Source organism: Carassius carassius, chromosome 29 (assembly GCF_963082965.1).
Source record: "Carassius carassius chromosome 29, fCarCar2.1, whole genome shotgun sequence".
NCBI classification, from domain to species: domain Eukaryota; kingdom Metazoa; phylum Chordata; class Actinopteri; order Cypriniformes; family Cyprinidae; genus Carassius; species Carassius carassius.
The window spans coordinates 8,463,459-8,486,039 of NC_081783.1; the positions used below are offsets into that span (position 1 = coordinate 8,463,459).

The following is a 22,581-nucleotide window of genomic DNA, read 5'->3' on the forward strand; positions in this document are numbered from 1 at the left end:
ATAAGCGTGTGCTGTAGCATTTAGAGCAGATGGGAATCTGTCAAAAGAGTTTGACTGAATTTTGCAGATTACAAATGCTATTCATATATTTTTGAGTTTGAATACTTGATTCGATTTCATATTTAATTTATATATTTTTAAAAACGATTCCCTTTTCATTGCAGTTTAAGTTAAGTGTAAGGAAACAGAACTTTACTTGAAGAGGGGTGAATTAAGAAATGGTTTAAATATTTCTCAAAATTATGAAGTGTCTTTTTATATATAAAGAGCACCAGGTGCAGTCCGAAATCAGATAGGTACTTCGTTTTATTTAAAGTTAAGATATACTATTTCAAGTCTTCTCATTATAACACCTCTAATGTCCAAAGCGCTTGTCCTATATAAGGTTGCAGGGATGCTGGAGCCTATCCCAGCTTCTCATGCCGAAGCCACGGAATCACCCCAGATGGAAGGCCAGTAAATTAATATTTGAACTTGTAATTTAATTAATTATGCTTTCATAATATCATGTATGAAATTCCTGCATTGCACTATGCTACCAAAGAGGGCACCAGTCACACTGGAAAAAAAAGAAACATCGCCATCTGCTGGTCTAGTATTGCACAAGCATCCACCTTGAACCTTCAAAAGATATTAATGCACATAGGCTACAAGTAATACATATAATACAATAATCCCATTTTAAAGCATATGAATGTTTTTGTACATACAACTTCGTATGTTCAAGTATGTTTTGGTAACTGTTAAACAATCAGCATTGTCAGAAAAACAGCGGTTTCTCGTTAAAGATGAACATAAGCTGAGCTTGTTCTCATTTCACAAATATGAAGATTTGTGTAAGGAAGTAAATTGACAAATGATTAAGGAAAAAGATCTATCTTAAATGAATTTAGAAAACATAACTGAAAAATGGACATAGAAGTGGCGTAAAGAAAATAAATGAGCAAATATACTAAAAGTATGAGTTAAGGATAAAATCAGATTCAAATTATATTATATGAATTTTAAAATTATTTGCGGTTCCATTTTTTGAACCTTCTGTTCTTGTTTGTCTCAAAGCCACATGTAGACCTATGAATGTATGTATGAACACTTTTTAAATGAAGTTTCTTATGCTCATATAGGCTACATTTATTTGACCACAAATAATATATTTTATTTTAATATATTTTAAAAGAATTTAAAAGAACAACATTTGTGACCCTGGACCACCTGGACCAGATTTATACATCATCTTCATCTGGAAAGCTTTATAAATAAGCTTTCCATCGAAAATCTGGAATCCGAGGGTGCAAAAAATAAATACATTCCAAATACTGAGAAAATAGCCTTTAAAGTCATCAAAATAAAGTTCTTAGCAATGCATATTACTAATCAAAAATTTAGTTTTTGATATTTATGGTAGGATATCAAAATATCTTCATGGAACATGATATTTACTAATCCTAATGGTTTTTGGCATAAAAGAAAAATCTATAATTTTGACCCATAAAATGTTTTTTTTTTTTTTTTTGGGGCTATTGCTAAAAATATACCCCAGAGACTTAAGATTGGTTTTGTGGTCCAGGATCACATTTGTCAGAAATTTAACCTATTGTGAAATTATAAATGTCTTTACTGTCACTTTTGATCAATTTAATGTCCTTACGGATTAAAAAAAATATTATATATATATATTTTTACACACACACACACACACAGCATTACATAACATCCTTCTAAAAAACAAGCCTGCTGACTAGTCTGACTGGAAAGTGAAATGATGTCACACTAATGTGAGATCCTATGACTAACTAGGTAACTGACTAAATGATCACACCTAGCAAAATAATGAGAAAATGATATCAGATCACCACTCATTTCAGCCTCATAGACATGCATATAACCTAGAATACTGCATAATATAACCCGTTTCCCATTTTTATTATTAATTTCTATGATTTAAACCTACAGCTATTTAAACATCTAAAATTATATATGTGTAATTATAGAACAGTTAAATGGTGCTTCCCCTTGGCTCAGCGAGGGGCACATTTTAAAATGAGACATGACTCAGGGTCTCAGGCAGTATGACATCCCAGCCCCCAACCCGACAGCTGCCACACGGTGTGACAGGACCCTGCTTCTAGCTAACCCTGTGAAACACATGCCCTTGTGTCCACTCGATTTGTCACATTCCATCTTTATTAATTCATCATTCAATCACGTATCGGCATCGAATGTCTGTTCTCTACAGAGCATGAATATTAAATGGACGGGAAGGAAGGGATAGGCTGACTAAAGCTCTCCAGCATCCTCCTTCCCTCCCTCCCGCTCTCTCTCTCCTCATAATTCCACGCCCAAGCAGATACACAGATACCAGCAGACACAGTCTGGGTAATCTCAGCAGACACGCCGTCCTCCTCTCTTTCTACCAGCCAGTGGATACAGCCACTTTGTGATCTACGGTAAGTCTTTTATCCATCATAACAATAAATATCATCCTTTCTCTTCATGTGGCTTGTGGGTTTTAGCATGAATAATGTGATGGATATGGCAAATCCACACTGGCTATAGGTGCGGCAGACAGAGTGAAGAGAGAGAGAGAGGGATATAGAAAGATAAATGGCTATTTCAACCGTGAGGCAGACACTGCAGTCTAGCGTGTGAGGAAAAAGGCTGCCTGCATGCTAAAGTGGAACAAAGACATCATAAAGCAAGAAATGGCATCTGATAAAAGCAAAGGGGCAAGATAGATGTTAAGATGCACTGAGAGTTGGCTAGGTGGGCGATTAGCATTAGAACATTACACAACACACGTGTTCTACATGCTACCAATCACACACATGTACAGAGAGAACAGAAACATTTCTTCCCTTAGCATCTGACTGACTTTTCTCAAAAGCTGAGCACTCTTGAAATGTAGCATTTTGGTGGTTTAACATTTGAAATGATTGTAATATCTAGGTGTTTTAATAAAAAATAAAACATTTTAAGACCTTGCTGTAAAATGGCTAAAATAATAGGTGAATTAACAACATGCAAGATTTCTTTATGAAACGCTACAAAAGACAAAAGCAAGGTCAGTGCTCTGTAAGTCACATCTGTCATCTCTGCTGACAGCAATCATGTCTGACAAGCCAGACCTCACAGAAATCGCCAGGTTTGACAAAACCAAGCTGAAGAAGACTGAGACAAAAGAGAAGAACCCTCTGCCCACCAAAGAGAGTGAGTGTCTGTTACATTACAGCATTCAGTGTGTCCAGTCAGTTTGGGTGTGGTGTTGGTCTCTCTCTTTTCTCCCCCATCTGCCCTTCTCTTCTCTGCAGTGATCTGTCTACCTTCTCTCTTTATTTATTGTTTTGTTTCAGCCATTTCTTTCTCTTCCATCTTATATACCTTTCTCTGGTTTTTCTTCCACTCTCAGTCTACCCAAGTCTTTTTTCAGCCTCTTATGTCAGCAGATGGGTGTCAGCTCAAAGTCCTCTATCAGCATTGCAGTGCACACCTAAGCCTGCTTGCAGAATTCCCCATGTGAATTAGCATGTTTGCAATAATGCCATCCCTCATCCATCAAACACATCTCTCTCTCGCGCACTCTCTCTCTCTGTCTCTTAAGAAGCTTTACTGGCACAATAAAGGCATTTATTCTTCAAAAGCATTTATATTTCATCTCTTTCTGTTTTCAGCTATTGAGCAGGAGAGGAAAGGCGATGCCACCCCTTGACCTAAGAGACAAGGAGAAGACAAGCACATGACATGTTCTTCTGACATGGCAGATATTACAATTCCTATTTCTGTTTAAAGGGTGCTATTGTCCCATGTGATACATGGTTACCATTGCGATTGGAGTCACTGGGGCCTATGAATGGGAGTGTGCTGAAGGGGGAAGACTTGAGACAGGGTTAATAGATATTTTACCAAATTCTGTTTAATGCATTTTTTAAAGGGTTTCTTCATGAGATAAAGACAAATGAAATGTAAAACAAATAAAATACCAAATATGACTCCTCTTCTAAAAAAGACTTTTCTTTAGGTGCAAGTACATGATTATTCAAAACACAAAGTCAAAGTCTTTTTTGCTCACAAAGGCTGAATTTCAAAAATACAGTTTTATTACTCATTAGTCCTAAAATTACTCTTTTTTTTTTTTTTTTTTTTTTCTTGTATTTTAATATATTTTTAAAATGCTATTTATTTTTGTGATGGCAAAGCAACCATTACTCTATTCTTCAGTGTCAAATGATCCTTCAGAAATCATTCTCATGCAGTGACCTGGTGCTGAAGTAACATTTCTTCTTAACATTGTTGAAACATTTGAGCTTCTTAATGTTTTTGTGGAAACTTTTATACTTTTTTTTTTTTTTTTTTTTTTTTTTTTTATACAATATACTTTGATGAACAGAAAGTTAAAAAGAACTGTATTGATTGGAAAATAATTTTGTAACAAGTCTTTACTGTCCCTTTTGATCAAATTAGCAAATCTCGATGAATAAAATAATTTATTTTGCCAAAAATCCTTCTGAATCCAAACCTAACGGGTACTGTAATTCATGAACCTCACTCTATCAGGCACCAACGGTGGGGTAAGTTGTCACAATGTGAACAGGTTTGAGAAAATTACTCTCGAATTAAAATATATTGCAATAATCACCTGTCAGACCTGACTTGAAATAAATATATAGGCAGTGGCATCAAACTTGTTGAAATTGAAGGCAAAGATATGAGTTAGAAAGTATACGATTTTTAGTAGTAGAACTGTAAATTCAGAATGAATTTGCCTGGCATAAACTTAAAGAACGGTGCTAATAAAAGTAAACAACCATAAAAGTGTAAAATAAAAGGGTTTGTTTTGTGGTGTGTTCAGCAGGGGCACCACTATTAGTAATATCCTTATTATGTCACACCTGAATCCACTTACAATAGTACTGCTCAGTGCATTAAAAACATATACTCTAGACGGCATGAGATAGGCCTACCTTCATCCAACCAATGAATTAAAAAAGCGCCGAGAAAAGTTCGTCTTCTCGTCAGGTCATCCTGCGGCTGAGCATCGCTGATTGTCCGATACTACATAGCTATCTAACTGGGCTATTCTTGTTTTTACAATTAACACCTGCTGATGAGGTGCTAGAGGACGCGCCTAGATCCCCTTTGAACTCAATTATGGCTGAGATGTTACTGAGAAGCGATGCTGCGCACTGGCGTCACTGTTCCAGCCACCCATCTACCGCACTCTGAACACCCTTTTATGACCAATTTATCTCTCTCGAAATCTAAAAACAATCAAGTAAGCCGATTAAGACTTAAAAACAAATAAAAAGTAAAAGGTCTTTAATTGGTTTAAATCACCTATGTTGCCCGTGCAAACACCTAATAAACTGGTTATTTTCGCAAAATATAGTGCATAGAAATGATAGAAGAGGGTATAACGTTCCCGAATCTGCGGAATTGTTAATGGAGGAGATTTTTTTTTTTTGTTACATTAAAAACTCGGAAATTATTGAAAAGGGGAACGTTGGCATCAATGTTTTTCACAAAACCTTTAAATCAGCAATTTTAAAATAGGCTACGCATATTGATCAATTACAGGAGGCTTACTGAAAAGTCATTTTGTTTTGTGACAATATTATGTATAGGCCTAGAGTATTTTTTAAGGTCATTATTACTTTTTATTAGGCCTAAATCTTTGACAATTTTAAGAAGAAAAAAATGTTTATTTAGGTCAAATAATACCATTTATGATTTCACAAATATTTCTCACAAAAACTTGAACAAAACACGTCTCAAAAGAACATGTCATAGGCTAGGTGTTTTCATTAATCACAAAACAAGGCGAAAAGCCTTAACACAGCATTGGCTAATGAACTGCACCTGAGCTTCGGTGAGTGACTCCTCAAAATGGATCATCTGTGCAGCAAGGTGAGCCATGTTCCCTGATATCAGGCTGATGTGGGGAGTAAACAATGTGATTGATTTCTGGACTTTTTTTAAAGGCTGTGGTGGTAATCTAGCCATTTCAACGTTTTCTTTGTGATTATTCGTTATTGTTAGTCACGTGAATTAAAGCGTGAAAGTAAGCGATGTGCCATACCCTTAGTTCCATAAAACCATTCTGAGATATCTGCGATCTGCGATGTCAAGACGGTCCCGTTTAGGTTAGGTCCGCTTGTACCAGATCATTGTTAAATACGGTTTTGTTTTGTAACAAGTAGGTGTGGGAATTTGGGTTTCAGGCACCTTGTAGACTTGATGATGCCGATGTCCAATTAGGGAGGATTATCCTCACTTGTGCGTCCCTCCATTGTCTTCCAGCCAGCAGAATTGGTTAAACCATTATCCGACCATCAAATAAATGCTGTTTTGAAAAGGGATTTTGAGTGGCTAACGATTTGATTCGAAGATGTCAATACCTGGTTTCAACAATTAATCTTCCACGAGCAACAATTTATAAAAATCACATCTCCTTATAGCATATTATTTTATCGCAAAAGTCATCGAAAGTAAAATGATGAAATATAATCGGCATGATTATCCTTTTGTTTACATTGTTCAGCTGTTGACATGGCCATAGTCAGGATTTGAAAATTAGGGTTTATTTATTTTTTTTTAATTGTGATATAAAAAAAACTCTACAAATACAACTAAGAATATACACTATAAACACTTCAAAAGAAGTGAAAGATGTTTTCTGTTCTGAGGGAATGATAATTCATACCCTTTTTATGCATCGAAATTTGTTAAAACTTTAGTATAGTTAGGGGTGGATAATTTTATCAGCCGTTTATTATTCATGAAACAATACGTTTTACTGTTACAGTTCCTGTCAGCAATAGCCTGTCCATGGGCTTTTTTGATTTTTGATTGTGGTCAGTTTAAGTGCCACACCTGCGATGCAGTGTTGCCAGATATAGATATTAAAACAAACAAACACACACACACACACATATATATATATCAAATATTTTGCAAATAAGATAAACTGCAATGCCATACTTTATTAATTTTCTAAAGTGTCAAATTAAGCTGAAAGACAAGTCCAAAAACGCTTATAATAGCTGGATCTGGCAACATGGCAGCACCCGAGCCCTACTTCAAGAAGCCTCATTCACTCTGGCAGCGATCATTTTCATACCACAGACTCTAAAATGAATAATTTATATCATGCAGACATTCTAATTAAGAGTTTATAAAAAAATCAGTCATTAATTTTTTTTATTATATTTTTATTATTATACTTTCTTAAGCATTGGAGGAGAGGCCTACCTTTTTGATAAACCAAAGACATGGCAACTTAAAATGTATCCAATTTCACTGGAGTCCATGTGCCAAATGATCGAATAAATCGTAGGCTATATAATTTTTTGCAGATAGGCTACATGTCATGTTGCACTTTATACATCCGACTACATTTCCAGACATTTTTAACACCAGAGCTGTTCCCAGGGGATCAGCTGGTCTTCTATTAACACCAGAGTGTCAGAGCCGTAGAAGTGTTACATGTTATTTGCATGACCCTTTGCGAACAGAGCCGAATGATTTTATGGCTTATTGTATACAATGTAGAGCAGCCCCTTACGTTTCAGTGTCATTTCCCGGTAAAACACTTTCCCAAAACGTGAAAAGCCAAGACTAAAATAAAGAACATATATAAAGTCAAGAAGCTTAAATAAACCAAAATGAATTTAAAATGTTAAATGATGTATGACTATACATATTATTTTGTGTATAGCCTATGTATGTAGATACTTTATTGTCTATAGAAACGCCTAGTATTATTTCTAAACAAACAAAAAAAACCTATTTAAAAAGGCAGATAAAAGGGCTATTCTGATGCAAAAATGCATGTCCAGTGGTACATGTCCAATACGGAATCAACATTCAGCATATTCATGAATACACTACACAACACCTTCAACGAGTGAATGGATATTAGACGAACAATCTGATGGTTTTGGACAGCCCGGTTCATTTAAATTGTCCTTCAAATACACAAATTGTAACACATTAAAGTGGCAAAATTATTTTTTCAACTAACTTGAACTAGTCGTGTAAAAAAAAAAAAGTTTATCAATAAACATACTGAAACTAATTCTTATTGAAAGATAGAATGAATGGCTCAGTGAAAAGTGTTTAAGCTTTGAAGTGCGGTTAAGGCCGCACAGTTCCAGTGACCTCCTCGACGTCTTTTCACAGTAAATTGTCAAAGGTTGGGAGATGCCTGTCACTCAAAGTTGGCGACAGGTATAAATGCCTTGCTCGTTCGAGCACTGAGTCACATGTCTTCTGTCTCTTCCTGGGTATCCATCTCAGTGTTTGTGTCTTGCATCTCCACAAGAAGGGAGCATTGAAGAATCAGGGGTCGCTCACCAACCTCACGCACCAATGGACCCTTGCCAGCTTTTTGCGTTGTTGGTGATGTCTATGTGCTGTCACATTCTGTCGACAACTGCATGGTACAGACATTTTTTATAGAATTTTCGAGATATTATTAGATTTCAGTTGTTTTGTCACTGGTATTTATTTATAAAACTTGTTAACGCATGCTTTGTTTTTTCCAAGGTCGGTGAATAACTTCCTGATGACAGGACCAAAGGTAGCCTTTGTCAGCAATATATATATTTTTAAATATTTTACTTTGATACTTGCATAAAAACGTCGGATCGTACAGTGTCTAATTAATATTTGTCTTTTACGTTCATCAGGCTTACCTTACATACACCAGCAGTGTGCAGGCTGGGGCTCAGAGTGGTATTGAAGAGTGTAAACATCAGTTCACATGGGACAGGTGGAACTGTCCGGAAAGCGCACTGCAGTTATCTACACATAACGGTCTGCGAAGTGGTAAGCACTATTAAAATCAGATTATGCATTCTGCTTTAATTGTTCACTTTCATGAAGTTTTTTTTTTTTTTTTTTTACTTTTTGCACAAAAACTTATATTGCAACACCAAGAACTTAAAAACACTTACTGTTCCAGCTTTAACATTTTATGCATTGAATTGAACATGTCCTAATAACGTCTTTATTATTATATTATAATGTCTTTATTTTTACTTTTATTAGCCACCAGAGAGACCGCTTTTGTGCATGCCATAAGTGCTGCTGGAGTTATGTACACATTGACAAAGAACTGTAGCATGGGGGACTTCGATAACTGTGGCTGTGACGACTCCAAGATAGGAAAAATGGGTACGACATTTTTATTATTTATTAATATGAACTACACTTATCTGTAATTAAAATTATTTAATGCTTTCAGAACAATTATATTAGACTGTTTTCTAATTTCTAAGGTGGTCGTGGTTGGGTTTGGGGAGGCTGCAGTGACAATGTTGACTTTGGAGAAAGAATTGCTAAAAAATTTGTGGACGCGCTGGAAAGTGGTCACGACTCTCGCGCTGCAGTCAACCTGCACAACAACGAAGCTGGTCGACTTGTGAGTATAATTGTATTCTCTTATTGATCTACTTAACTTTCTCCAGTCAAAGATTGTATTATTATTATTATTATTATTATTGCGGCACGTGGGTGCGTATGGCTAATGTGAAACTTTATAAATTTCAGGCTGTCAAAGCAACTCTCAAAAGGACCTGCAAGTGTCATGGTGTATCTGGAAGCTGCAGTATTCAGACATGTTGGATGCAGCTGGCTGACTTCAGAGATATCGGTAACTATCTGAAAATCAAACACGATCAAGCACAGAAGCTGGAGATGGACAAAATTCGGATAAGGGCTGGTAACAGCGCAGACAATCGCGGCGCAATCGCTGATACGTTCAGCAGCGTTGCGCGCACAGAACTCATTTATATGGAAGATTCTCCAGACTACTGCGTGAAAAACCTCAGCCTGGGACTCCATGGAACAGAAGGTAGGGAATGCCTACAAAGCGGAAAGAATCTTTCTCAGTGGGAGAAGAGAAGCTGCAGGCGGCTCTGCCATGAATGTGGTCTGAAAGTTGAAGAGAGGAGGATAGAGACCGTGAGCAGCTGTAATTGTAAATTCCACTGGTGTTGCACAGTCAAATGCGAAACATGCACTCAGACTGTGGCCAAGTATTTTTGCGCAAAAAGGCACAAAAGACGTCGGCCGCACAACAATTCAAGAAGAAGACAGCATGCGCGTAATAGATAAACTCATCTTTGCAAATATATTAACTTGTATATTTCCAATGTAAATATATTTTATATGGGTATTTTAAGATATGCATCCTTTTACTGTTGATTATTATGCACATTGCTATAAGGAGAAATGTAAATTCGAACCCCATATTATGGCTTTCTCGTTCCACGGTCACATCCTAAGTTTTAATTTCACATAGGCCTAACTTCATTGTTTGCACTTTTTCGTTATCAACATTAGATCACAGATTTGGTTATGTTGAAAGGTTGTTTTGAATATTTGCACCGTTTTTTTCTCGCACAGATCACTTGACAGTGTGTAATATTTTTACAAGGGGCTTGAAGTGTTCTGTTTTTATGGAACTTATTTAAGGCAATTATTTTTTAACTATCACATTGTGTTTCTATGTATTAAATTTACTTATTTTGTAATTAAATATTTAAAACTATATTACAGTCTCCGAGTGGTCAATTTCATTGTGCATGTTTGACAACTGGTTCAAATGTTTATTGGTGAACAAACGATGCAAAATCACTCCAATTCACAATTGAATTATGCATCAGATCCACGAGTTTGGGACCCTTTCCGCGAAGAGAGAATAAGCTGTAGTGTATTGATATCCTTTGAAGCGCATTGGAGGCGTTTCCTTGACTTGGCTGGTGACTGTAGACCAATAGCTTGGCAGGAATCCTGTAACAAAAGGTATTCTGACCCCGTTGGGAGGAGTTTAAAATACACGAAGGCACATCACTTTCTCGAAACAGTACATTGTCTGCTTTATCGCTGTGGATCTAAGATAATGGCTTATTTCTTCCTTTGGTTTTTTTTATTCATTATCTGCGACAAGGCTCTCCCTGGGCACACATGGTGAGGCTGCATTAGCGAATTTATTACCAGTTGTTTTAATGTAAACATAATTGTTCTTGTTAACATAACGCGTATTTTATTTTGCCTTTTACTTCCATAGGAAAATGAACAATTTGTTGATGACTGGACCAAAGGTAATCTATTTCCTTAGCTTTTAAAAAAAGTGAAAAAGATATTGAAGAAAAAAAACATTACAAAACCATATGATATTGTTGTTGCTTTATTTTTTTGTATAATATCAAAATTCTCAAACTCGTTATCTTATATTCTTCTTATAGGCTTATCTTACCTATGCAAGTAGTGTGCAGGTGGGTGCGCAAAGCGGAATACGTGAATGCAAACATCAGTTTGCTTGGGACAGGTGGAACTGCCCAGACAGCGTGCTGCAACTTTCTACTTACAAAGGCTTCAGAAGTTGTAAGATATGTTCATAAATGTGAGCTGTTTATCTCTAAAAACGTAAAAAGAAATAAAAAAAACTAAATATTAATTAAACTTCTCTAGCAACGAGGGAGACGTCTTTTGTCCACGCAATAAGCGCAGCTGGTGTTATGCACACTATAACCAGAAACTGCAGTCTTGGAGATCTGGACGACTGCGGATGTGACAGTTCGAGGAATGGCAAACTCGGTAAGAACATTACTATATACTCACATGCTAATAAATTAATTTAAAACGGAAAACACTACAAACTTTTTATGTATTAACAATGCAATTAAAGTTAAGACTTTGCTGTTTAATAGTCATGACGCGCTTATGGGTTAAACATTGTTCATTTCAGGGGGTCGTGGTTGGCTTTGGGGGGGATGTAGCGACAATGTGGATTTTGGCGAGAGAATTTCTAAAGAATACGTGGATGCGCTTGAGACTGGACAAGACTCTCGAGCTGCAGTTAATCTTCATAATAATGAAGCTGGACGTTTGGTAAGTTGAGTTGAGCAATATTTTTCATATCAAAGTTTAAATTAATAAATGACGAAGTAAAAACATCTGACAAACAGTATTAAATGAATCTAAAATCCAGTATTAAAAATTAAACGAAAATAGTCTATCATACCCCTCCGCTAGGGGGCGCCATGTTTATTTATTTTTAAGTTTTATTTATTTATTTATTTATTTTTTGATATAGGCTACTTATATTGCGCAAGTGACGTGGCAAACTATATTACGCAACTAAGCAGTTGTTAAATCTTCATTAAAAAGGCGAATTCTCTTCTACTGTGTTGTTCTGAACTGTAGGCTATTTGTTTCGCCAACTAACTTTTGTGGTTAATGAGACGTTGTTAGAAAATATTTTTGACATGTTTATATGTAGGAAGAATAGGCTTACATACACATAAGATCTGTCCATTAACAATAGCTTCGTGTTCTAGGCTGTCAAGGCTACCATGAAGAGGATCTGTAGGTGCCATGGCATGTCAGAAAGTTGCACAATGCAAACGTGCTGGATGCAGCTTTCTGATTTCCGTGAGATTGGCAATTACCTTAAAGTGAAGCACGACCAGGCCCAGAAACTTGAAATGGACAAGAGACGAATGCGCGCGGCCAACAGCGCAGACAACCGCGTGGCCATGGCAGACACTTTCGGCTCCATTCCCCGGTCTGAACTAATATATCTGGAGGACTCGCCGGATTATTGCGCCAAGAACCTAAGCATCGGGCTTCTTGGCACGGAGGGTCGGGAGTGCGTGCAACATGGGGAAAGTCTCACGCAGTGGGAAAGGAGAAGCTGCCGCAGGCTGTGCCATGAGTGCGGTCTGCGAGTGGAGGAGATGCGCACAGAGATAGTGAGTAGCTGCAATTGCAAGTTCCACTGGTGCTGCACAGTAAAGTGTGAGAACTGCTCTCAGGTCACTGTCAAACACGTTTGCGCACGGAGGCACGGACACCACGGACACCAAAGACGCAGACCTCGAGGACCAAAATAACCCCGCCCCCTCTCCCATACTGTTTATTGCACTTTTTATTAATAGTTGTTTTTTCTATATATAACTATATATGAACATATTTTAATAAAACTGAGAAATTTAAATTGACTGTGGTCTCATTTAATCTTTGTCCAAATTATTCAATAAACTGCATATTTTCAATAATAATATTCAATAATAAAGATTTTGAATCTTGAATAAACTAATTATGAACAGTGGCTATTTCTGTATGTTGAACATATAAACAGGAATGTATAAATGGGAAATGCAGTGTAAATCTATTGCAAAATACGCAGTATTATGAAGAAAAAAAATTATGAATAAAGAAACATGAACATAGATCAGATATGAATTAAAATGCTGAATAGCCTATAGGCTAGTTCTGATATGACTGAAAATGCGGCTTTCCATTATTGCTTCTGGTGGTGTTTAAAATATTTTTGGACATTCAGGGTTTCCGTGCAAATGACCAACGATTTTAAAGACTAAGATTTAAAAAAACGCTTAAAGTAAGGCTACTTGAGTGTAAAATGTTTTATCCACTTAACATTAACTCAGAATAGTTAAAGTCGACTTTTCTTTTTGCCCCCGTCTTTCCTCAGATTTAAAAGATTCAGCAACCATAAATTGTACTCAAAACGACGGTGAAAGATGACAGAGGCTTTGCATGGTTTTAAAACAAGGTTACAATACAAACACATAGCCTACTATTCGTTTCTTTGCACTGTCTATGATTAAGCAAAGCAAACTTCCTACTTGTAAGTTTTGCAAAGAAATGTCGGGGACGCAATAAGTAGCCTAATTAAATAAGTGAGTCAATTATGAATGTTGCTACATACCTATCTATCACATGCTTCACGGAGTCATTTGAGCGTAACCCAAACGCGCCGTCAAAGAGAGAGAGAAAAGAAAAGAAAAGAAGTCCAATGATAGGGGTCTCAATTAGTACTACAGTATATAGCGTATTTAATGAATAGGCTACTCTTAAATGGATTAACTTTGTCACATTTGGTCCTAGGCGCCTCCCTTGCCAAGACTCTGGCGCACTTTGATATGCGGCCGGCACGGACAGTATGCTGCCCCGGTGACAAAAGTGTAGACAAAGCCCGCAGGAAACACGCCACCGCTGGAAGGTGTTTGGCATGTTAATCCGCGTTACTGCTGTGTTGGTGTACATAATCACACCTGCGGAAGTCACCGCGATGCATGTAAATAAATCAAAGAGAAAGAGCTGAATCCAATTATTAGTCACGTTACGAGGTTGAGGACACATTTACATTGCAAAACCAGGCCTAGGCTACTTCGTGTGTCAACATAGAGTGATTATGTTTTACCAAATTGGATGTTATGACCTAATCATGACATTTGTATTTATATAATTTATCAGCAGATATCTCACTTGGTTAGCCTATTACTTGACGCATAGTCAATTTACTCAGTGGGACATGCCATAAATCTGACAAACTGTCTGGCCTGATGAATGATGGGATATTGGCTCCAGTGGGGGGTCTTGGCTTAGAGGATAGGGGTTTGGACTCTCAAAATACTGTAGTATGTTACAGTGAGTTAATTTACTTCCCTTGGCTACTTCCATGTTATAAGACAAAAATGATTTCACTTTTTATATTTAAAAAGTAGGCTACTTGTCTAAATAATAGCTCTCCTTGCTCCTTGCTTGAAACTGTTGGATACTGTTTATCATGGAGCTCTTAGGTTTATCACAAACTTTAGAGCACTTACTCATCACTGTTCTTTGTATGATCGGGATGGTTGGTCTGCATTGTCCACTCGTAGACTTAATCATTGGTACATTTTTATCTTCAAGGCAATTCTTGGTCTGCTTCCCCCATACCTCCAATCTTACATCGAAAAGAAAAGTACAGGAAGATATTGTTTTCGTTCTGAGGACTTATTATTATTATCTGTCCCTCAAGTCCGGACCGAACTGGGAAAAGGGGCGTTCAAGTATGCGGCCCCCTGCACTTGGAATCAGCTGCAAAATGTCCTGAATCTTAAGGAGCCAGTTTCATTGGTTGATTTTAAATTACTTTTAAACAACATGGAAGCTACACTAACTGGCTGTAGATGTTATGACTGACTCAGTTATGACGGATGATCCTTGCTGTTGTTTGTCGCTTGCGATAATATGTGAAATTCTGATTTCTTATGACTTTATAATTTGTATTACTTGTACAAATTGTTATATGTTGATGTTATATGTTATATGTTTTCATGTCTGTAACCTTGTTAATTGTGCTGCTGCCTGTCTTGGCCAGGACACTCTTGGAAAAGAGATTTTTAATCTCAATCCCCCGGTTTCACAGACAAGGCTTAAGCCTAGTCCTAGACTTAAATGCAAGTCTGAGTTGTTTCAAATGAAAAAAACTTGTACTGATTGATCTTAAAATATATCAGTGCCTTTGTTTTGTCTCAAGATGCACACCAGTAATGTTTTTTTCTAAGGCATGTTTATAAAAATTACTTAAATGTCCTAATTGAACTATGGCCTAATCCTGGTGAAAACCAGGCCAATGAGTTTTATTCTGGTTAAATAAAGGTAATAAATAAATAAAAATAGCATTAAAAGTATATATATATATATATATATATATATATATGTGTATATACTCACACACACAGATTGAAACTGTACTAAAAAAAAGTGCCTTTCAGGATGCTATGTTTTTTTTCCCAGGCCACCCTGCTGAGATGTAATGAATAAGGAACAAAGTGGCCATCCCCTCAAATACAGCATGTTGTTGTCATCTCAGCCATGACCCCCGTTCCCATCCCCTCCTTGTCTCTTATTTTACAGACCTTTCATATGGATAGAATCAGGTTGTAATCTAGTGCAGCCCTTTGGTTTTACCACTTCAAAACCCCAGTACTACCGTTGATCCAAGTCTGTTTCACTCCACAAAAGACCTATTTCCTTTTAGCTTAAGGATTCCACTTGCGCATGACAAAGACAAGGAATGTGCCGTTTCTTCATCAGAAGAACTGCCACACTCTATATCAGGCTAAGTGCCGACTCCTTGGCTTGTTTGTCATTCATTAGAGGTTTCTGGCACTAGTTTATTGGCTTTCTTTTACATGACAGGTTAATTCCTTGTGCCTCCTACACTAAAAAATTGTGTAGAATTACTGTCACTCAGAAATCACAAGTAAATTTCACAAATTATTACAGAGAATCATCAAGCAACACTGAATTAAATGTGACATTTTGAAGTAGAAAGATTGAAATAGTATCTTCAATTACCTTTTATTATTATTTTTTTTATTTATTTTTTCAGATCTTTTGGGTCTCAGGTTTCGTAAATATCACCAATTCTGAAAAAAGTTTAAAGCACATTGGTAAAAATGTACCTACAATAGATAAAATGAAATGTGCAAAATTAAATGTGGTCATCTTTAAGATCTTTAACACCTAAAACATTCACAACGAAAGTTCCTTCCTATGTAAAGCACCCTGGGGAAGCAGCTTCTTCACTTTTTCAGTCCTGCTGGCCTTCAACACTCATCTTGGTGTTAGAATGCATGCTGTATTGTTGCTAAAATGGATATTTACTTTTTTTGGAAAATGCAATGCATAACAGGTGAAAAGGCACCTGGCATTTACTGATCTACAATAGTGGAATGCATTGCATGCATCTAAATCTTATGTCATCTGATTTTTTATTTGCGGTCATGGCCTAGTTATTTGCTCATGCTAAGAACATGTGAGATCATTTGCTTTTGATGTGTCCGATCTATAAATAGTGTACTTTTGTAACCCTTGCAATTCTTTTAACATGCAGTTTGCTCATACCTAAACATGCACACTAGATTTATTATGGTTCTGATATATTTATGTTATGTTATAGGCCTCAAAAGAGCAGTTACAAGTATATAATTCATAGTCATGCTCTGAAAGTCTTGACTTTCACATCTTTGGTGATGAGGCACTTCCTCTATACAAAGTTACAGGAAACAGAGAGAGCTGAGAGCCTGCTATTCTGTGTCAATAGTATCATCACACTCAGTCTTAGACCAACTAGCCACGAGCAAGAAAAGCACCTAGCAACTTTCAGCAAAGCTGTATATTTTTTAGCAAAAGTTATCATCATAGATTCTTAAACAAAAACTTAACAGCAAGAAACATCTGCAATTATAGAGCAGTCCATTTCCACTGTATTGGGGAAACAACCAATCCATTCGCAATGAGTTTTGAAAGTGTACCATCCAAGTCAGAGGTGATGAGCTGGAACTCCGGGAACTTGGCTGATTATCTAAAAAGAGTGAGTATGTGAAATTCATCCTATTTTTCTTTTGCCAAAAAACAAGAAAGATTTTAATGTCTTAAAAGCAGCTGTCAAGGTTACAGAGTTGCAAAATGTTGTGTTCATTTCGCTTTTAAGCACACTTCTAGACTCTAAAACACAGCTGACTAAAGTTATTGAGGTTTTTATAACAATGATGCCTTCAGTGGTAAAATGTGAATTTGAATGCTCTATGATAGGGTAATCTTTAGAGATCTTTTTTACAGTTACACTCGTGTTCTTCAGTTGCAGCGCTTGAAGTGTGGCTGATGGATTTTCACGCAATGTGGTTTTCTGAACTGTCTATTTAAAAGTTGTGTAAAGTTTCTAATGGACCCAGTTAATTTATTGCAATCATTCAGTTAAATGTCATGTCGAAACTGTCCAAAACAGATGTAATTCACAAAAAAGAGATTATGCATTATATATATTTTTAAAAAATAGTTTATTGTTGTGTGTTTATGTAAAATTCTGAACTTTTTTCTGTACTTAAATTAAAACATGCTGATGTCAAATGTCATTGACTGAGTTTATTAAAAGCAAAGTGTGACTGCAGATCAGTTTTCGGCCATCACACTTTTTTCTGTTTTCAGATGAAACTGTTGGGGTGTGACAAAGTGGTGAAGAAAAGCAATTTGAGTGGTGCAAGATTCTTGGTAAATTAGTTTTGTTTCTATGATAAATACACTAAAACTCAGACCAATCTCACTTCCAATTTAAACTGTATTGCATGCACTACATTGTGCTGTATGTAACCCATCAATGAAAAAGACACAATCTTCTTGAAAAATTTTTGGTGAATAAACTAACAGACTTTCACATAAAAGTACGCTTAGACGAGCCAAATCACAATATAGAACAAATAATTCCTGTTTCTATCTTATTCTAGAACATGACTGATAAGGACATTAAGAAGTTCCCCGCAGCACATATACCGTGAGTTTTAAGCTCAACATCAAGAACAAAAATCTCCCAGATATGGTAAAAAAGTATAAACTAAAGATATTGGCTGGGATAAAGGGCATGTGCTTTCTTGCTCTGCCATGTCTGTATTGGCAGATGTCTATATCTGAAGCAACTTGCACTGGCTGGAAGTTGCATTAGAATATTTCATGAGTTGGGATTCAAACTCATGGTCTTGGCATTGCTAGCACCATTCTCTACTGTTTGGGCTACAGAAACACTATTATAGCAACTGTCCAATACAAGACAAAAAAACAAAAAGCCTGCAGGCAGAATTCTGAGTCACCAGTAAGACTGCTTACACAATGTATCTGTATATTAAACTTACCTCCAAATACCGGTTTATAATACATATTCAAAATAGTCAGTTGAGCCTGTGGTAATCTTTCTCTTGTTACATTGTTCTATTTTCATTTACTTCTGTTTTTCTATTTGGAAGATTTATCACGAAGATCTGCAGAGATATTAATCAGAATAACAAACAAAAGAAGGGTCTGTTTCATAGGTAAGCAAGATCACGCTTTAAAACACTTAATAAACAAAGCTGAACTGTCTCTACATGCATGAGAGTTTGTAATTTTTAATGCTTTGCCTTGACTAGATCAGATCATCGGATGCCTCCAAACCAAGGTAACTCTTGCGCAGCTACATGGTTACACTACTTAACCCATTATGCATACTACCTAACTGTCTCTACATTATTTCCTTTGAAAAAAAAAAATAATAATAATTGCAGAACCTAGTCCAGGAGGTTGGGATTCTGATGAATTTGTAAGTCCCCATGTGATACTTAAATCATCTCAACACTCTTTTTTGGATCTTAGTATTTAATGCAAGATGTGTATTGATATTTCCAGGACCAAGAAGGAAGTGACAACGACTATGAGGAGCCAGATGATATTAATGCGTGTGAAGACAACTACATATGCGCAGCATCATGTGATATTGAGGATGATGAGAATGCTGATGATGACTATGAACCGCCTCCAGCTGAAACACCTTCTGAATTGCCGTCTCACTTTCGTGTTGCCAAGCCTCTTGGTGATGGTGATTATTTAGGTAATTCACAATACTGACATAAAAAATACCTTATATGTAAATAAATGAAATAATCCATGTATCTCAATTAGTAAGATACACTCACAAATTCTGTCTTGTGGCGGTGTGTAGACAGTGGCCCACGTGGTTCTGCAAGACCACATCAGAACAAATCAGCATCTCATCCCAGAGGACTTTTGATTGTAAGTATAGATCTTTTTTAGCATAAATATATCTTAATGATTCTTTTTACTGTGAATGCTGTAACTATAGGGTTGTGAATAAGATGACTGTCTTTACTTTCAGACACCTAAGCCTCCATCACGACCGGATCCCTCTCCACACAGGCCTTTCGTTCCCCCCATTCAAAGTAAGTGAGTTTAATTTCAAATCCCTCTGATATGAAAGCATGATCTCTGAATGTTCTGCAAATCATATCCACAGGCAAACCTGCTGTGCCAATGGTAGATCGGAGTAAGAAACCTGGCTCATCTGCTCCGTCAAAAAAAGGTATTGGCAAATCAGCTACCATCCTTTTTGTATTTGTATTACCCTTTGTATGGTATGCTTATATCACTAAACATTTGTTTTAACTTAATTACATTTTTACCCTTACAAATGGCTTTGAAATTAGCAAATTTACCCACAAAAAGGTGCGTATCTTTATCAATATCTTGCATTCATTCTTTTAAAGTCAAAGAGCAGTATAGTACCAACATATTTTTCAATCTCCAACACAGATTTAATATCCAACAGAGGGATGAGCTTCCTCCTCCACCTGTAGAAGTGATGGGGCAGGTGAGTACAATCACATTACCTCTAATAAACATAACAAGCATCTCACAATCCCACAATCCATCCAGGAATTTAAAACACGCAATTAGACTGGACAACCACAAGATGGCACTGTTGTTAAACGTGGTCCTGCGGTTTTTTTTTAATACTGAAGCTAAACAAAAGTAATTGAAACCTAGTCTTGCTTACATGCCTTGTGCATTGTTTTCAATCATAGCAATGAAGCTAAACAAAATACATTTAAGCCTAGTATTGATTATACATCCCTTGCGCATTATTTTCAATCATATAAACTATAAAATTTGTTTTCTGTAATAATGTAATAATAAAAGCGAACACATGCTAGTCCACAGTGTAAAGACTTAATGTTTTTTATGCACCCAGGACATGGATCCACGGTGGTATGTCGGGCAAATGTCACGAGGAGAGGCCGAAGTCTCACTCAGACAAATGAATAGAGTGAGTTCAACCACTAGAATGTTTTAAAATGATATCAAATGCACCCCTTCCTTCATAAATAATTATTAGAAAATGTGAATATAAAAAAACCCTCAGAATTCATTTGTAATTTAAAGACACAATAAAAAAAATTCAGGCCTTTGAATATAAAGAGAAAGACAATGTGGAGAGAGAGAGAGAGAGAGAGAGAAAAATAGAGAACCTAAAGTGTATGAAGACATCTTTTTTTAGGATGGCACTTTCTTGGTGAGAGACAGTTCAAAGGGCTGCACAGAGCAGCCATACACACTCATGGTGCTACACCAGCAAAAAGTGTACAACATCCAGATCCGTTTCCTTGGAAACAGCGATGGATATTCTCTGGGCACAGGCCTAAATGGTATTGAGGTAATGGCATCTGTTGATTCTGACAGAAACATCAGTCATGAATAAGGTCCTGATTAACCCTGTAAAGCTTGACGTATAAAATAGTATTTAGAAAAATCCCTTTTTTTTTATTAAACAGTTTATCAGACATGAAAAAGGGTTAATTTGTGTTTATTATGCTGAGTATCAAATTTAATACATCAGGCTTTTATGACTCTTATAGTACGATAAAAGTGATATAGAAGGATATGAACCTCATACTCAAAGTGGAAAAAAATATTCAAGTTGGTGCAGTTGCAGATATTTAAACGATCAAAAAGTAAGCTAAAATTCTGACAGGTTGTAATGTAATTAAATAAGATATTTATTACATAACTAATATTAAAAGCATTTTTATGTGAGTATTATGCTGTTACTCTACGTCTAAATAATGATATATCGATATACAAATATATGCAATACAAAGATGATTAAGAGACATAAAAAGAAATGTTCCTCATCATAGTTTATATTTTCTAAAAAAAAAAAAAAAAAAATTATGTACAAATAATCAAATAAACCTAAGTTGCTTCAGTATAGTAAGTGTTCATATTGGAATATTACTAAATGTATAAAAGTTGCTCTTACATATACTTTAAGGAAATAAGTAAAGATTTCACAGCAAAAAGAAATGTTTACCACAGCCTGAAGGAGATTAGAATTATATGTATATACTTATTTAGAAGGCCTTTTGCTTGTTGAAAAAACAAACAAACATAAATTATCAAGTAGATGACAGAAGGCATGTAGCAGATTGTGTACAACAGTTTTGATAAATTGTTGATAAATTGGAGGCCTTAGAATCAAATCTGATACAGTAGGCTTTATAGGGTTAACTAGGGTAAAATTGAGTGAAGACTATGTTTTAGATTATCAGCAGTGATTTTTATTGGTTCTGTGAGATTCCCTCAATTAATCGACTGTATGTGTGTTCAAGAATTTCTCCAGTGTCATGGACATGATCACGCACCATATGAATACCCCACTGATTCTAATAGACGGAACGGAGCGTGGAGCTGGACTTCATCGGCAGTGCTGCCTCATGCACCCGGCAGGTTTCTGAGCCACAAAGCAGAAGAGCAATCTACTGTATATAGCTAATGTTGATTGGATTCCAGTGTAAAACAGACTTTGATGGAATTCAGACACGCTGTCTGTGAAATGGCGCAACTGCAATGTTGGCAATCAACACCAAGATATCTTAGCACTAAAAAATGAAGTGCATGACTAAATGAATAAATCCTATTCAGTTTAATTTGATCAGACAAGACTGTCTACACTTTTTAAATTAAAGATGAATTTTTAAAGACTTTCAATGTTAAAATCAAGAGGCATTTTTAGACTTAATGTTAGCTGGAGGCAACTGTACTTACTATTATCAACTCTGAAAATGTATATTTGACTGTTCTTAATTAAATATCCCTAATGCGTTTGAACCATGTTTTCTAATAAATTGTGATGTTTAAGTGAAAAAGCACTTTTCTTTTGTTATGTATTTAGTCTTCTATCGTCTGTTGATGGCTTAACCATGTTGGGGTTTCCACGTCAGCCTGGAGACAAGCCATGTTATCAGGGTGTGTGAAGCACACGGTCAAGTTACACTGCAGCAGCTGGATCTTCACTGAAAACAAAGAGTGTAGTGGTTGAAAATACAGCAAGACGAACGCAAGAAAAGACCCTCTCATTCCATTCTGAGTGACTGAAACATAACCAGCACCAACAGGTTA

The 22,581-nt window shown here is 36.2% G+C and overlaps 4 protein-coding genes and 1 long non-coding RNA gene across 6 annotated transcripts; 4 read left to right on the top strand and 1 right to left on the bottom strand.

Annotated features, from left to right (window-relative positions):
• The first annotated feature begins 2,288 nt into the window (after positions 1–2,288).
• On the top strand, positions 2,289–3,986 carry tmsb2 (thymosin beta 2). Its single transcript, XM_059515752.1, has 3 exons — positions 2,289–2,447; positions 3,103–3,207; positions 3,669–3,986. The coding sequence occupies exons 2-3, from the start codon at positions 3,108–3,110 to the stop codon at positions 3,704–3,706; spliced, it is 138 nt and encodes a 45-aa protein (XP_059371735.1). The 5' UTR covers positions 2,289–2,447; positions 3,103–3,107; the 3' UTR covers positions 3,707–3,986.
• Positions 3,267–3,703, bottom strand: LOC132109572 (uncharacterized). Its single transcript, XR_009424525.1, has 2 exons — positions 3,401–3,703; positions 3,267–3,362 (listed from the first exon to the last, which is right to left on the bottom strand). It is a non-coding gene; the product is annotated as an uncharacterized LOC132109572 (long non-coding RNA).
• A 1,776-nt stretch (positions 3,987–5,762) lies between the features above and the next one.
• On the top strand, positions 5,763–10,551 carry wnt8a (wingless-type MMTV integration site family, member 8a). Of its 2 annotated transcripts, none has more exons than XM_059515754.1 (7): positions 5,763–5,901; positions 8,293–8,435; positions 8,542–8,575; positions 8,685–8,823; positions 9,046–9,171; positions 9,276–9,418; positions 9,547–10,551. In XM_059515754.1, the coding sequence occupies exons 1-7, from the start codon at positions 5,881–5,883 to the stop codon at positions 10,111–10,113; spliced, it is 1,173 nt and encodes a 390-aa protein (XP_059371737.1). In that variant the 5' UTR covers positions 5,763–5,880; the 3' UTR covers positions 10,114–10,551. The 2 variants fall into 2 exon arrangements, with proteins under 2 accessions (XP_059371737.1, XP_059371738.1); XM_059515755.1 differs by having other exon boundaries at positions 5,859–5,901; positions 8,318–8,435.
• Positions 10,552–10,845: 294 nt separating this feature from the next.
• LOC132110103 (protein Wnt-8a) lies at positions 10,846–13,041 on the top strand. The gene is made up of 6 exons (XM_059516696.1): positions 10,846–10,968; positions 11,069–11,102; positions 11,247–11,385; positions 11,473–11,598; positions 11,750–11,892; positions 12,342–13,041. Exons 1-6 carry the CDS (start codon positions 10,901–10,903, stop codon positions 12,894–12,896), a joined length of 1,065 nt encoding a protein of 354 aa, XP_059372679.1. The 5' UTR covers positions 10,846–10,900; the 3' UTR covers positions 12,897–13,041.
• Positions 13,042–16,901: 3,860 nt separating this feature from the next.
• LOC132110104 (lymphocyte cytosolic protein 2-like) lies at positions 16,902–22,136 on the top strand. Its single transcript, XM_059516697.1, has 15 exons — positions 16,902–17,173; positions 17,788–17,850; positions 18,084–18,130; positions 18,597–18,662; positions 18,759–18,787; positions 18,894–18,928; positions 19,015–19,216; positions 19,328–19,398; positions 19,502–19,565; positions 19,640–19,705; positions 19,830–19,848; positions 19,936–19,993; positions 20,375–20,449; positions 20,681–20,836; positions 21,792–22,136. Exons 1-15 carry the CDS (start codon positions 17,096–17,098, stop codon positions 21,915–21,917), a joined length of 1,155 nt encoding a protein of 384 aa, XP_059372680.1. The 5' UTR covers positions 16,902–17,095; the 3' UTR covers positions 21,918–22,136.
• Positions 22,137–22,581: the final 445 nt, after the last annotated feature.

Excerpts from the sequence above, each read along its gene's own strand:
- tmsb2 (XM_059515752.1), top strand. The coding sequence starts at position 3,108 with ATGTCTGACAAGCCAGACCTCACAGAAATCGCCAGGTTTGACAAAACC. Across the intron at positions 3,208-3,668 it reads CCCTCTGCCCACCAAAGAGA|CTATTGAGCAGGAGAGGAAA; the intron begins GTGAGTGTCTGT and ends TTCTGTTTTCAG.
- LOC132110103 (XM_059516696.1), top strand. The coding sequence starts at position 10,901 with ATGGCTTATTTCTTCCTTTGGTTTTTTTTATTCATTATCTGCGACAAG. Across the intron at positions 11,103-11,246 it reads TGTTGATGACTGGACCAAAG|GCTTATCTTACCTATGCAAG; the intron begins GTAATCTATTTC and ends TTCTTCTTATAG. Across the intron at positions 11,386-11,472 it reads TTACAAAGGCTTCAGAAGTT|CAACGAGGGAGACGTCTTTT; the intron begins GTAAGATATGTT and ends AAACTTCTCTAG.
- wnt8a (XM_059515754.1), top strand. The coding sequence starts at position 5,881 with ATGGATCATCTGTGCAGCAAG. Across the intron at positions 9,172-9,275 it reads CTCCAAGATAGGAAAAATGG|GTGGTCGTGGTTGGGTTTGG; the intron begins GTACGACATTTT and ends CTAATTTCTAAG. Across the intron at positions 9,419-9,546 it reads ACAACGAAGCTGGTCGACTT|GCTGTCAAAGCAACTCTCAA; the intron begins GTGAGTATAATT and ends TATAAATTTCAG.
- LOC132110104 (XM_059516697.1), top strand. The coding sequence starts at position 17,096 with ATGAGTTTTGAAAGTGTACCATCCAAGTCAGAGGTGATGAGCTGGAAC. Across the intron at positions 19,217-19,327 it reads TGGTGATGGTGATTATTTAG|ACAGTGGCCCACGTGGTTCT; the intron begins GTAATTCACAAT and ends GGCGGTGTGTAG. Across the intron at positions 19,566-19,639 it reads TTTCGTTCCCCCCATTCAAA|GCAAACCTGCTGTGCCAATG; the intron begins GTAAGTGAGTTT and ends TCATATCCACAG.